This window comes from Urocampus carinirostris, chromosome 15 (genome assembly GCF_059441175.1).
Source record: "Urocampus carinirostris isolate Australia breed hairy pipefish chromosome 15, RoL_Ucar_1.0, whole genome shotgun sequence".
NCBI classification, from domain to species: Eukaryota; Metazoa; Chordata; class Actinopteri; order Syngnathiformes; family Syngnathidae; genus Urocampus; species Urocampus carinirostris.
This window is the reverse complement of record NC_142363.1, coordinates 690,932-706,267: the sequence shown is the minus strand read 5'-3', so window position 1 is coordinate 706,267 and position 15,336 is coordinate 690,932. Positions and strand designations below refer to the sequence as shown.

At 42.2% G+C, this 15,336-nt stretch overlaps 2 protein-coding genes across 4 annotated transcripts in view; one reads left to right on the top strand and one right to left on the bottom strand.

Moving 5' to 3' along the window:
- Positions 1–11,632, top strand: part of s100pbp (S100P binding protein) — a 66,794-nt gene extending 55,162 nt beyond the window's left edge. Inside the window, exon 6 of the mRNA XM_088353808.1 lies at positions 11,431–11,632. Within this exon, the coding sequence (XP_088209934.1) occupies positions 11,431–11,573 (143 nt within the window). The 3' untranslated portion in view covers positions 11,574–11,632. The remainder of the gene's footprint in view (positions 1–11,430) is intronic.
- Positions 1–14,468, bottom strand: part of ldlrap1b (low density lipoprotein receptor adaptor protein 1b) — a 43,133-nt gene extending 28,665 nt beyond the window's left edge. For 2 of the 3 annotated variants that reach the window (XM_088353813.1, XM_088353814.1), the window contains exons 1-5: positions 14,220–14,468; positions 4,813–4,955; positions 3,133–3,245; positions 2,346–2,460; positions 1,868–1,940 (exon numbers count right to left, since the gene is read on the bottom strand). In XM_088353813.1, the coding sequence (XP_088209939.1) occupies positions 1,868–1,940; positions 2,346–2,460; positions 3,133–3,245; positions 4,813–4,955; positions 14,220–14,304 (529 nt within the window). In that variant the 5' untranslated portion in view covers positions 14,305–14,468. The remainder of the gene's footprint in view (positions 1–1,867; positions 1,941–2,345; positions 2,461–3,132; positions 3,246–4,812; positions 4,956–14,219) is intronic. The other variant, XM_088353812.1, reaches the window with a different exon arrangement.
- Positions 14,469–15,336: the final 868 nt, after the last annotated feature.

Here is a 15,336-nt window from a genome sequence, read left to right as displayed (position 1 = left end):
GATAAAATCATTATATGAGAGGGTGGCTTGCTTTGGCGTGCAAAAATAAAATTGTATGCATAAAGAGGAAAATCTCCTGCAAGGCCTTTTTCAATGCAAAAGAAAATGGCAGACCTTTTACACTTAGTATATTTTACCAATGACAAGTCTAGGCAGTTGCATAAATTTGGCTACCCCAACAGAAAAATTACATCAATATTTAGTAGATCCTGCTTTTGCAGAAATAACAGCCTCCAAACACTTCCTATAGCTTCCAATGAGGGTCTGGATTCTGGTTAAAGGTATTTTCGACCATTCTTCTTTACAAAAAAATCTCCATTTCAGTCAGGTTTGATGGGTTCCGAGCATGGACTGCCCGCTCTAAATCAAAACACAGATTTTCAATAATATTCAGGTCTGGGGACTAAGATGGCCATTCCAGAACATTGCACTTGTTCCTCTGTATGAATGCCTTAGAAGAATTTGAGCAGTGTTTGGGGTCGTTATCTTGTTGAAGTACCCAGCCCCAGCACAACTTCAGCTTTGTCACAGATTCTAAAACATTGTTCGCAAGTATCTGCTGATATTGACTAGAATCCATGCGACATTCAACTTTAACAAGATTGCCAGTATCTGCGCTGGCCACACAGCCCCACAGCATGATGGAACCACCACAAAATTTGACTGTGGGTACCAAGTGTTTATCTTGGAATGCTGTGTTCTTCTTCCGCCATGCATACCGCCCCTTGTTATGTCCAAATAACTCAATTTTAGTTTCATCAGTCCACAGCATCTTATTCCAAAATGAAGCTGGCTTGTCCAAATGTGCTTTAGCATACCTCAAGCGACTGTTAGTGGCATGTGCACATAAAACACTTCTGCTGCATTACTCTCCCAATACACCATCTTCAGTGCAAAGTGCGTTGAATAGTTGAACGATGCGCAGTGACACCATCTGCAGCAAGATCATGTAGTCTTTGGAGCTGGTCTGTGGAGTTTGACTGTTCTCACCATCCTTCGCCTCTGCTTATCTGAGATTTGTCTTGGCCTGCCACTCCAGGCCTCAACTAGAGCTGTCCCTGTAAGTCTTCCATTTCCTGACTATGCTCCTCACAGTGGAAACTGACAGCTGAAATCTCTGAACTAGCTTTTTGTGTCCTTCCCCTAAACCATGTTGAACAATCTTTGTTTTCACGTTATTTGCCAGATGTTCTGAGGCTCCCATGTTGCCACTCGTAAGAAGATGCAACGAGGAGAACAACTTGCAACTGGCCGCCTTAAATACCCGTTCTCATGATTGGCTTCGCCTGTGTATGTAGGTCAAGGGTCAGTTAGCTTACCAAAAACATTTGGTGTTCCCATTATTAGTGCTAAAGGTATCAAATCAATAAAACAAGGGCACCCAAATTTATGCACCTGCCTACTTTTGTCTAAGTAATTATAGCAAACTTTCTGTAAATCCTATGAACTTCATTTTACTTCTCAGATATCACTGTATTTGTCTGCTACATGATATATTTAACTGAAATTGCTGATCCAAACAACCAATGATTTATAAAGGAAAATCTTGAAAATGATCAGGGGCGCCCAAACTTTTGCATACGACTGTATGCCCATTATAATGAGCTTTTCGCTAGGCTTATAGATGAGAATTTGGTTAATCAGATGCAATACCCTGGGAATGTCTTGTATAAAGGTTGCACTTCAATAATACTCCTTACAACAGATTGTAACACTGTTGTTTGCTCTTTAAAACAGAGACAAAACTGCAGTGTAATTTGTGAATATTTTTTTCATGAAAATAACGACGTGCGATCCATTAGACGAAAAAGGGAACATTTCCATCCATCTGTCATACTACTCTTGTATTTGAGGACACCGTACATACCTTCCTTGGCAGCTTGCCAGAATTCAAACGCAACTCTGAAAGCCTGAGCCACTGTTAGCGTTACTGCTTGTGCCTGGTAGAAAGGGTAAATACAGACACACACAGAAAATGGAAATAAGTAAAGGAAGAAAAATAAAAAGAAAAATAACTACTTGATTACATAATAACTAATGGGTTCTTAATCAACAGTTGGGATATACAAATGCAGCAGGAACGAGACTGACATTAAAATACACACTTAAACGGAAGAAACTAACCCTGGACCCTTTTAAGAAGTATTCTGAAAAAAAAACTAAATTAGTGAGGGGAAGGAAGAAAAGGGTGGGGCTCACTTATTTGATGGCCTCAAGACAAGAAAGGAATGATGACAACCTATACTCCATTCATTTTTTTCTCATATAATCTTTCTTCAGTCCACAATTAAGATTAATTCATTTTTTATCAACACATAGGTTTGCATTATGTTATCATTGCTTACCACTTTTCTCTTTGTGCAGAGGAAGGCATGACACTCAAGTGCCTCGTTGTGTTGGCTCTGCACGATGTAAGCAAACACTTTGTCGTGCATTTTATCTGCTGTACAGTAGGATATTCTGCAAGAGATTTCATGGGTAAATATAGTCCCTCTATAATCAAAAACAAAAAAGTGTACCACAGTTGCATTAAAGTATCTTTGATACTGAATAGGTGTCTTACAGAAATATATGTGCACTACTTCCAAAACACGAATAGTCAAATTAACTATTTATTTGAATTGTTAACCATCTGAGGAGGGAGGTCCTTGAGTTGCCAGAGCTTAATGAATGTTTATTAGTCATGAAGGCGTATCGAACAGTGAACAAATTTAAAATGAATAAGCAGTTACGAAAAAAGGTTGGCAGCATGCAAACATAAGATTTAGCGATAAATGTTGGCAATGAGGGCTTTGGGATACTGTGTAACCAGTAGTCCGCTAAACATAGCCGTCTTGTCTCCATCAAAAGAGATACAATTCCAAATCAGGTTTAGAAGCTTGCCCACCACAAAGGAATTCATTATCATGGTAAAAAGTGGCAGTGCCGTGCTGTTTCCCAAAAAGAGCGGGACATACTGTCAGACACAAAGACACTTGCACGTCCGCCTCACTGCGCCACACAACAGTCTCTTACTACCATGTGATTAATACTTGAGCTTTAATCCAGGGATGAGAGTCAAACTGACTGAAAGTATTAAAAAACGAGACAGGAATCATCAAGTCAGTACAAGACAAGAAGATGAGGACTAACCTGTAAATAGAAATATTTTCCATTAACTGGTTGGAGGCACTGTCATATAGAATGATTCCTCGGGGGGAAACTGTTAACGTGACCTTCCGAAGCTTTTTTCCACTGGCTTTGGCCTGAGTGACAAAACATGGAGTGAAATGTGTTATACAATGTGATTAAAAAATATTTGCATAATTATCACACACACACATTATATCGGAGTATATATATATATCAGAGTTATTTCCAAAACTCTCGGCCTACAGCCAACCACTTTAGGAGCTTTAACCCACGAACAAAGCCAAACCAAGTGTGGTTAACATATCCAAAAATGATCAGCAAACTAGATTTATTCAAAAAGTATATCGCTGAACACTTCTTAATGTCACAAGCGAGCCGTACTAAAAGTAATTGCATGCCTCTCTGGCCTCAAATTTTTATGACTCAACCAAAAGAAAGACTGGGCAAAAATATTGCAAGGGGAGTGTTTCAAGTAACATACCAAAATTGAGGGGAGAAATGAAATGATGAAATAAAATGATCTGCATTTATATAGCGCTTTTCAAGTCAATGAAGACTTCCCAAAGCGCTTTACAATGTGCTTCACATTTACCCATTCACACACGCACACTCACACACCAATAGCGGCCGTGCAGCCATGCAAGGCGCCAACCTGCTTATTGGGGGCATAAGGGGTTCAGTGTCTTACCCAAGGACACTTCGACATGTATCACGGAGGAGCCGGGATTCGAACTGCGATCTCTTGATCCCGCTCTACCTACTGAGCAACTACCGCCCCAAGGGGGGGTTAATCCTGACGCACATCTGAATTTGTATGTGCACCCTGCCAAAAATGCTTGTTGGATTGGTTAACCTTAAATCTTCATAAGCTTATTTAGCTACATATGAGAGACCAGAAGCTATGAATATGAAATCATAAATAATGTTAATTTAAGTTGAACCAGCCAGACCGAAAATTTCTAAAAGACATGTTAAAATATCTTGCAGCATTTTGTCACAAGTCACAGGTGTCATTTAATGTTTTACCACCAGCTGATTACCGCCCCCATAGCTCCTAAATCCAACAACATAAGCACTTTTAAGCCATGATAAGGCTCCCTGAGCCATATCGTGAACCAGCATACCATAACAAATCCATTCCCCTATCCATGCAGATGCACCGCTTTTCCTCAGTAGGGTCGCAGGGGTGCTGGAGCCCATCTCAGCTGTCCTTGGACAGTAGGCAGGGGGCACTCTGAACTGGTTGCCTGCCAGTCACTGGGCACACAGGGACAGACAACTCACTAGCTCATTCACACCAAGAGACAATATGGATTCAGTCAATTAACCTGAAATGCATTTTTTTTGGAACGTGGGAGCAAAACGGAGTGCCCGGAAGGAAACTCACACAAGCACGGGGAGAACATGCAAACTGCGCAAAGGAAGGCTTGTAGCAGGATATGATTCCATGACCTCAAAACTGCTGCGGATGCGCGAACCACTCAGCCGCCGTGCCGCCCACCAATTGTATTATCATTTCAAAGTTAACGAGTTGCAGTGAACATTATAACAAAATGTTAAATGTTAACATCACTCATATTTTGTCAAATCTTGCTCAGGAAAATAAATAAAATGTTGGTGGCACTGAATCTATTCATGGTGGGTGTTTGTGTGCCAGTATTAGTGCGTGAAATATCTCACTGTAGCAACTATCCTCTTGACGGCAGCGGCAGACAGCTCTTCTCCTTTAGGCTGCTCAACCATTGTGACCCCCAGGTACTTGAGCTGGAACACCACCCCCTCCAGAAGGGTCTCCCGTGTGTCTGTCCAATTCTCTGGTAGCTCTGTAAACGAAAAGTACAAATATATGTATAATTCGAACCATTTCTCAAACTTATATCAAGTAATTTAACCATTCCAATCAACACAGTCATCATTCAGTAAATTCATTTGGAAACACTAGTAATTTTCATTCAAAAACTGCTATAGCAGTGGTCCTCAAGCTTTTCTGTACCACGCACCGGTTTAATGTCTTAAAATATGTGTGCTGTTATTGATTTGAAAGTAATCCAGTTAAAGTAACCCTACCCAACCCTGTTTAAGCCTTTATATCAGCACTGGTGTATGTGGAAACTCCATTTACAATATAGTGGAACGGATCGTGTGGACTGAAGTCAGGCAAACTGGACGATTTGTTTGGATGTGTCAATATGTTAGGACGAATACTGAATGGCTCATTAGCTAGCTTTGCTAATGCTATCCTCAATTTTTCTAAATAGCTCCCTTTGTGCTTTTCAACAAGGTGAGCAACTACATTCGACAGCTGCATAATATTCGTTTGACTGGTCATTGCCAATCGTGTTGAATATTATAGCGTTTTTTGTTGTTGTCGTTCAGTTTATTGCGAGTCCTACCATCAGTCATGGTGCTTTTACGTAGTTCGGTCACTTGTGTGCAAAGGATCAAGAAAGAAAATCAAATCCATACGTGCCAAAGTGTAAGGTGGCGCTATTGTACACAGCACCACCAAAAGTGATGTTCTTCACTTGCGGTTTCTTGTAAACAAAGCGCATTATTTGTATAGCATATTGCCATGTCCATGGGAGTAAAATGGGAACACTGTTGTTCTACTTGGACTGGAGTCGTCGTGACGATCCCGCAGCCTGATACACTGCGTGCATGGGAGGACAAAATGTCGATCTGGCCAAATGTAACATACAGTTATATTTGCCCGCCCAAATCGCCCACCCGCATGTTCAATGAGCCTCAGCCACATCCAGGATCTGTAATCATCCTTTGGCTTCTTGAAGAACGAAAACAATAGATTACATGTACAACTCCGCTTCGTGACTGGTCAGTGGTCAAAACATTCCCAATCAACCCACTCGTTCAGACGAAAAGATTTTGGTTGGTATGTTCTGTGAGTGTATTGTGTTTGATAGCACCATCCCATTAAGATACTAGGAAACTCATCGGCCCTTTAGGAGACTCAATAAGTTATGTTAAGAAGATGCATACCAGGAAAGCATTGTGATAAGACAGAGTCCAACTGCCTGTTTTAATCCATAGACACCTCACACATCTTTTGCCATACCAAGCATCCATGCGTAACTAATTCAAGTGTAGTCAAGTCATGTTTATTTGTATAGCCATTAATCACAAAGAGTCTCAAAGGGCTGCACAGACCACAGATTATTGCAAACCATAGACAATTATGACACCATCCCCTGATCTAAAACCTACATGAGGGCAAATAATACACAGATATTGTCAACATAAAATATCGGTTATTCATATACTGTAGAATCGAAGTGGGTTTTAAGTTAAGATTTAAACATTTCCACTGAGGTTCCAGATCGAATCTTATGGGGAAGAGCATTCCACAGCAACGGGGCCCGAATAGAAATCGCTTTCGAACCTGCGGATCTCTTCTTGTCTCTTGGGATCACTAGTAGACCAGCATTTTCAGAGCAAAGGCTTCGGACTGGAACATAGGGGGGAAATAAATCTGAAAGATATGAGGGATTAAGTCCATGCATGATTTTGTAAAATACTAACAGAACAGCATGGCGGCACAGTGGTCAGCGCATGTGCGGCACAGTTAATGTCTTGGGAACCTCCCGCGTGGGTTCAAATCCAGCTCCAGACTTCCTGTGCGGAGTTTGTATGTTCTCCCCGTGCTTGCGTGGGGTTCCTCCGGGCACTCCGGTTTCCTCCCACATTCAAAAAAAACATGCATTTCAGGTAAATTGGCCGGTCCAAATTGTCCCTAAGTGCGAATGAGCGAGTGAGTTGTCTGTCCCCATGTGCCCTGCGATTGGCTGGCAACCAGTTCAGGGTATCCCCTGCCCACTGCCCGATGATTGCTGGGATGGGCTCCAACACCCCCGCAACCCTACTGAGGATAAGCGGTTGCAGCTAATGAGACTTACAGAACATTAAAATCACATCTTAAGCTAACAGGAAGCCAATGCAGGTTAGCTAAAATCGGGGTAATGTGATCAAACTTTCTTGTCTTAGTTAAAAGCCTCGCTGCAGCATTTTGTACAAGCAGAAGGCTCTTTATTTTGGACTTAGGGAGACAGGAAAGTAGTGCATTAAAGTAATTGAGATGGGAAGTAAATGCATGAATTATAGGCTGAGTCCCATTCTTCGCACTTTCACTCGCTATGTGCCCTAGTCACTCGGTTTTGCGCGTTCACGTGAAAATGGGGTGTGTCCCGATACTCTCAAGACCGAGGGAGAAGTGCCCTCAAACCATGTCATAATCACTTCAGACCTAGGGAGCTCTCTACCTCACTTGGCGGCGAAGTGACTACCCAGAAGGCTTTGCGAATTCTCAATATCAGCAAACATGCCTGGAAAGGAACCGCACAAATGTAAGTAGTTTTCCACAACCACGCATGTATTTGCAACGAAATGTATTGAGATATCCAAGTTAGACGTAAATGCAATATATAATCGTATTTTCGCGTTAAAACATGAACATTGCAAAATCGCTACTTGACGAAGTGCACAAGTCTACCGAGGGAGCTGCCAAAAAAAAATCTTCACGCTACAAACTGTAAAGTAGGATAACTGTGCAGAAAATCACGGTTCAGCCCATCCCTGTTTGTATCTTAAACGAGTCGTGCTTTTACATCTACATGGCCAGTCGCTAAAGGAGCATAGTCAGAATAACGTTCTGGATATATGCGCTCGTTTACTCTACACAATTTCGGGTGTCGTGTTTTATTTACAATATGATTCTTTCATGTGAGATCAGAATGCATTAGTTTTCATCATGCATCACGAGTAATGTCACCGAATTTTATGTGGAAATACAGTTGAAACAAATTACTATCACATAGTCCACTGCCTTCTCTGTAAACACATATTAAGTAAACTAATTACCTTCTCAAAATGTTCAAATGTGGAGACAATTCTAAAGCCTATGTGATGCTGGCCATTAGAAGGCTCTTACAGCCATAAGAATAGCATGTCAATTTTGTGTATCTATTCACTATCAAATAATTATCCAGAACACATCCTATAATTTCCTGTCTCACATCAACTTGTTGAGCATCCTATACACAAATGTTTTTGTACAATACACCAGCATTAAGTAATTATTGTTTTTCCACCCAAACTAAAGGACACTGTAGAACGTCCCGTGGAAGAGCTGGTCACCATCACAGCTACCACACCATCCACACCACCGGGCACGTCGTTGGCATCTTCTAATCCGGCGCCAAACCCCAAATCACCCAGAAAAAAAAGGAAGCACGATACACACCTTGACTTTTTGAAAGTGGAGTCTGCCGGAGTGAGGAAAAGGCTCGAGGAAACTGTGGCCAAAACTGAGCGGTTCCCGTCCTTTTTGGGAAGCTCGTGGACAAATTTCCAGAACAGTGACATCCCTGCAATGTTTCCCTTTGTTTTATAAAAGGAAAATATTTTATTTTATTAAGAACTCAATGAAGTTCCAGTTTGTGTTTTCCAGCTTTATGGAAGTATTGGTATAATTTTGTTACAATTTGTGACACATTATTTATTTACTATTAAGTATTTCGGTCCAATGTGAGTTTGTTTTTCTGAAAGTAAACTATTATTTAAGCTTGAGTGATTTGTAGTTGTTTTCTGTCCAACAGTCACATAGTTCACACACAGTATCTCACATCATTATGAAATAAACCACCAAGGTGTTACTCAAAATAAAGATGTTTATTGAATAGTAATGCAGAAAAGCACAGAATGCAAATGTGGGTCTGACTTCCAGAGCCTAAAACATGGCTTTTGGGCAATTTATTCCATATTAACTGTGGACAATTCTTTGTACGGTGGACCTGGGAACCCTGAAGACCCGTGACACCACACGGTAGGACAGACCGTGGGGCCAGCCAGTACACGTAGATCAGGACCTCCAGTAATGGCCCTGTTCCCTCTTTAGCAGCTCCTGCAGGGCCCACATAACCTTCTTGCTCAACCTTAAGTCCTTAATGAATTCTGACTACACATCCAACCATAAGCACAGGATGGGAACATTCCTGTCCAACCTGTCCACGCTTATCGGACAGCCACTCTGGAACACAATAGATAACAAACAATTTAGACATAAATGTGGGCATAGAAAAGAAAAAGACCGCTTTTACTGTGAGGTAAGCATCATGAAAAAATGTTGAAATGACCTTTTTTATATCCAATGACAACTCTTTTAAATTAAATTCCTTATGAACTAAGGTTATTGGGTCGTACAGGGAAGTTTGGTGACGATATTATGTCAGCTTAAGGGTCAGGTGGACTGTTCTTGTGTTTACTTTTCATCATGTCACACACTAAAGACCCCTACTATATGTCATAAAATGGCATTAAGATACTAATAAGTAGATTGCCATTTATGTCTACACAAACATAGGGTATTATGTGAACGTGGGTTGTATGTTAACCCTTACTGTATTTGACCGAACGGGTCATTTTTTTTAATGAGTGTACGTACCTTGTAAAGATGAATCAGCACTACATAGCGCCGAAGCTGTCTTCAGTATAGCACATTTCTCCTCCGTTGATAGGAGACACGGAAAAGGTGATGAGCTTTCAGGCAATCGGTAATAACACAGCTGTAGCGGGCATTTTTAACGTTGCACGAACCCTCCAACTGACACACCACAGGTTGAGACTCGAGTTGTTTACATGTGACGTAGACCAATACGTCACTGAGGTCTACAGCCAATTCGTATTACGGCCATCTACTGGACTGGGGTGGAATCTTGCAAGTGTCGTCCAATTTCTTAGGGGACAATCTCCACTTTGCACTCCACTCACGGAGGGCACTCCTCTATCGAGGGACCTCACTGGAGGGTTCTCAGGGCCAAGTGAGAGGAATGGGATTGGGCCATAATCTCCGCATCCGACTGAGACAGCATAAGGCGATTTTTAGCAATGTTGCGAAGATGGAAGATATATTCTTAACGTGTGTTTGGAAGGATAGATCGGGGTCAAATATGACACCTAAATTTTTGACCGAGTCACTCTGACAAATGTAATATCACCCAATGTCCAGAGCCATTTTTGAGAACAAGTCACGGAATTTAGATGGATCAATTACTAATATTTCGGTCTTTTCAGAGTTAAGGCGCAAGAAGTTGACATCCATTATTTTTTATCTCAGTGAGGTAGGCCTCCAAATTTCCACAGTTTAGAGTGGCAGATTCCTCCATCGGAAGATATAGTTGAGTGTCATCTGCGTAGCAATGAAAACTGATATTATACTTGCGAATAATATCACCTAATGTAAGCATGTAAATGCTGAAAAGAAGGGGGCCAAGTACTGAACCCTGCGGAACACCATAGGTGACACTAAAGGGCTCAAATGTCAGTTCACCATATTTCAAACAGTGCGTCCTATCTGAAAGGTAGGATCTGAGTACGGTTCCTGAGAGACCAAACCATTTTTCCAACCGTTCTAGCATTGTTCTCGTTTGCCCGCGTCCCTGCGTCATAGACTCATCATTTTTGCTGGGGACGCAAATCAACGTGCGTCCCCAGGACGCAACTTTTTTGACACAAAATTGTCATTATTATCCGATTACTTTTTTTTAAACAAAGATTTACCGCACTCCAAACTTTTCGTCAGGCAGATCCGCCATTGTTGTTTTGGTCTCGCGGTTCGAGTTTTCATCTGCACGCCTATCTCGGCAAACGAGATCTCGTTGCTTCGAGATTACGTCATTGTTGTGGTGCTTGTCGTCGAGGGAAGGTGAAGGCCAAGTATGCCTCCGAAAAACGTTAGTATTAGGTGAAAATCAACACAAAATTGGTAATTTTTTCAGTGTCAATAATAAATCGAAACATAATGCAGAAAGTGATAACAACGGCAATAATTCCGGCACGGAAAAAACGGCGGAGAAATTCTTCGGAAGATTGCGGAGGCAGGAAAACACGTGTGTTGAAGCTATTGATTCGACGAAAGAAAATAAACAAAAGAATACTCCTAGCAAGAAAAGGACTTTTCTGCCCAAATGGACTAAATTATATTCCTGGTTACGCTCTGAGGAGGATCATAATGGATTGGACCTTGAGAAGGCATTTAAACTGCAGCAAATCACGAAGAATATATGAACTGAAAAATCTGAAGTGATAACTGCTTTGTATTACCAATTAACTGTGATGATTAAAACTGAATGAAAATATAGATTAATATAATCATTTCAACAATATTATATCCTGACCAGCTGTATCTCTGTGTGGTGTGGAGGCTGCAGCGCTTCCGACTGGGGTAGTGTGAGGAGGGTGACGAGGACAGCAGAGAAAATCACCGGAACTTCTCTCCCCTCCATTCAGGACATTGGCCAGAAGCGCTGCCTATCCCAAGCCAAGAACATTATCAGGGACCCCTCTCACCCCCATCATGGACTGTTCACTCTGCTAGCCTCTGGGAAGAAGTACTGCAGTGTGCGGTGCAGGACCACCAGGTTCCACAATAGTCTTGTCACCCTGGCCATTAGACTGTTAAATGGTCAACCAAACACATAGTAAGTCTAAACTGCTGCTAATCTGTACATCTGTTGGTTTTGTTTGACTTTTTTTTACACTACTGGCAGTTCTTTATAGCTAGCCACTCCTTGCACATCTGTTCTCCTCTGCACTATCGTACTACAGTGTTATTGTTACTGTTTACCTGACTACCCATTTTGCACATCTGGTTAGCTGCTCCTCTTGCACTACTGTAAAATACTATACATAGCCATAATTATTTAGTATATTATTAGTACTTCAATACTCCAACTCAATACAACGTTTTATTTATATCTGTACATTCAAGGAAACTGTGCGGGTCAGATGTATCGACATTTCGTTCTGTATACACGTGTACTAGAATGACAATAAAGTATATCTGAATCTGAATATTGTTGTGAACTGAAAAATCTTGAAGTGATTTACATTTTCAACCCCGATAACACTAAATTTTGGGGACCCATAGATCTCTGTTGGGACCAATAGATTTGAGCATGCGAGTCAAAATGAGACCCATCACTTTTCAGAGGTAAAATGAACACTGAATCTAGTAAGATATTATGGTCGACAGTGTCAAAGGCAGCACTGAGGTCCAGCAGCAGCAAGAGTGATGAAGCTGCCAGAGTCCATTTCCAGTAGAAAATCATTGGTTACCTTAATCAGGGCTCTCTCAGTAGAGTGGTTATCCCTAAATCCTGATTGCATGGATTCAAAAAGTTTGTTCTCAGATATAAAATCATTCAGCTGCTGTGCCACAACTTTTCAAGTACTTTAGAGAGAACGGTTAAGTTTGACACAGGTCTATAATTACATAAGCTTTCTGGATCAGGGTTGGGTCAGTTCAGTGTAGGTTTAATGACAGAGTACCTAAAAGCCGCTGGAACTACACCTGAGGAGAGTGATATGTTTTTAATATTTAGAACTGAAGGTCCAAGGACCCCAAAAAGACCTTTAATCAGCGAACCTGGAAGCAGGTTAAACAGGCAAGTAGTCGGTTTGGCCGTGCTCACCACCTGTTTAAGATTAATAAATCAGATTACTGGAATCAGATCTGGAAAAAATCCCGGTCAGCCACCATGGTCGCATCTATAGATTCCAGACCTTGAATATGTGATGCATTAACTTGAGAAATTTCTTCCCGTATGCGCCGAATCTTCTTATTAAAGAAGACCATATAGTCATGGGCTGAATGGGTTGAACTATCTGGAATAATAGTTGCCTCTTTAGCGATGCTATAGTGTCCAAAAGGATTTTGGGGTTATTCTTTTGTGCCGCAATCACCTTCGAAAAATAGGCTGATTTTGCAGAGGCAAGGGCTGCTTTATACTTTAACAAGCCGTCACACCAGGTTTGACGGAAAACCTCAAGCTTGGTAGCACTCCATTTTCTTTCAGATTTCCTGCAGTCTTGTTTAAGCAATCTAGTTATCAGTAAACCAAGGCGTGCGTCTTTTAGGTCATGACTTAAGCCATAGGGGCGTCACGGAATCCAGGACACTAGCCTGGATAGCATTCAACTCATGACTCAATTTCCCTCGCCTGGACGCGGATTACCGGGCCCCCCTTCTGGAGCTAGGACTGGAGGTGGGGTCCGCTGGCGAGCGCCTGGTGGCCAGCCCCCTAACCCACGGGGCAGAGAGCAGGGTAGCGGCCAAGGGAGGGGTCCTTAGCGCGACGATCCCAGAGTACAGAAACTGGCTTTTGGGACATGGAACGTTACCTCTCTGGCAGGGAAGGAGCCCGAGTTGGTGCGTGAGGTTGAGAAATTCTGACTAGATATAGTCGGACTCGCCTCCACGCACGGCTTGGGCTCTGGTACCAGTCCACTCGAGAGGGGTTGGACTCTCTTCCACTCTGGAGTTGCCCGTGGTGAGAGGCGCAGAGCCGGTGTGGGCATATTAGTTGCTCCACGGCTCGGCGCCTGTACGTTGGGGTTCACCCCAGTAGACGAGAGGGTAGCCTCCCTCCGCCTTCGGGTGGGGGGACGGGTCCTGACTGTTGTTTGTGCTTATGCACCAAATAGCAGTTCGGAGTACCCACCCTTCTTGGAGTCCTTAGAGGGTGTGCTTGAGAGCGCGCCCCCCTGGGGACTCCCTCATACTGCTGGGAGACTTCAACGCTCAATCCTTAATACTTTGCAAAACCGTTTTTTGTGATTAGTCATCGTATTGCATTTCAAGTTGTGAAAAATGGGACAGGCAACTTTATGGCTGGGCAGACAACTCTGAAAAGTTGCCTGCCCAGCCATAAAGTATCCGGGAACTTTTTATCATGAGTTTCAGACACTGCAAGGAGAGAGTGAAAAGAGAAAGAAAAAATAACAAATACAGTTCAGAGAGTGGTGCCTAGCTTTGGCGACATTAAGTGGACATATTTAAAACAGCAGTTCATATCTCTTGCGCTTCTCTGTGTTGTCTCTCGGGCCGGATTAAAACCCTTGCCGGTACCATATGGTAACTGTACCATTGACAGCCAGATATACACTAGTTTAATAAGTGTGGCTGTCGAATTGTCACAAATCCGGCGCGCGGGGGTTGCTCTTCATTAGATGCTAGCACAAGTAGCAATCCATAGAACCTCCTTCGAATGTGTAGCACGAAAATAAAATGTACTCACTTCTATGTCTGTTGCCAGCCCACGACTGTTTGGCGACGCTGGGGCTTCTTATTATGGCCCTCCCGGCCGATTTCAACGCGTCCATACCGCAGTGTCAAAAGTGGAACAAACCCCGCCGCTTGCAGTCCTGTTTTAAAACACGAGTCCTTGTCAACTTTTCTCATAGGTTTTTCTCCTTTCTGCAGCGTTGCTCAATCGATGGCGGATAAACGCACTCTGCCCCCTAGGGCGGGGCTACATATGCAAATTACACGTTTCCGGGTTGAGGAAAAAAACCTGAGGGAAGCGGTTGTTGTAGTGAAGCTTGCTTCCCGGGCGGGCGGGGGTCAGTTTAAAACCTTAAAGGAGGGGTGTCAAACTCAATCGTATTGACCACCAACAGACACAATCTGTCCAGTGTATGAATGAGGGCAGCCTTGGCAACGCATATGCTATCCCATTCATATAAAATCGTGCTAGTCAGCGGACATTAGCAGACACTCCCCTGTCCCTTACTGCAAACACTTTGTGGGGCAGTTTCCACGTAGGGAAAAGCCCCTTCCAGCATATCCCTTTGTGGTAGTGATGGGGATTTCCGTCTCTTTTTAGAGAAGCGGCTCTTTCGGCTCGGCTGACTAAAAACAGAAGGCTTTTTCGGCCTAAAAGCGGTACTTCAGAGTTTTGGTTGCTTTAATCCTTAATTGTTTGGTAAAATTATGCACAAAATGACTTATAAGGGGTAGAATACGCCAAAAAATAAAAATGCAGCAAAAAAGATGAAAACAAATTTTAAAAAAAGAAAAACATAATAAAAAGAATTTAAAAAGTTAAAAAAAATAGTTAAAATGTACAACAAAAAACAAAAAATAAATAAAAGCAAAAGGCAAGGGAAAAAGTATAAAGCTATTAAAAAATAAAAGAATAAACAAATAAAAGTGCAAATTTAAGAACAAAATAAGAAAAAGCAAGAAAAACTAAGAAAAACTAAAAACAGAAAAATGATAGATGGATAGATTGATAGATACTTTATTCATCCCCGCAGGGAAATTCACAAATGGACAACAAAAGATACGACGGCTGATGGTTAGCGTGCAGCCCCAAGGTGCGGAGGTTCAGGGCTAAATTCCATACACCGCTG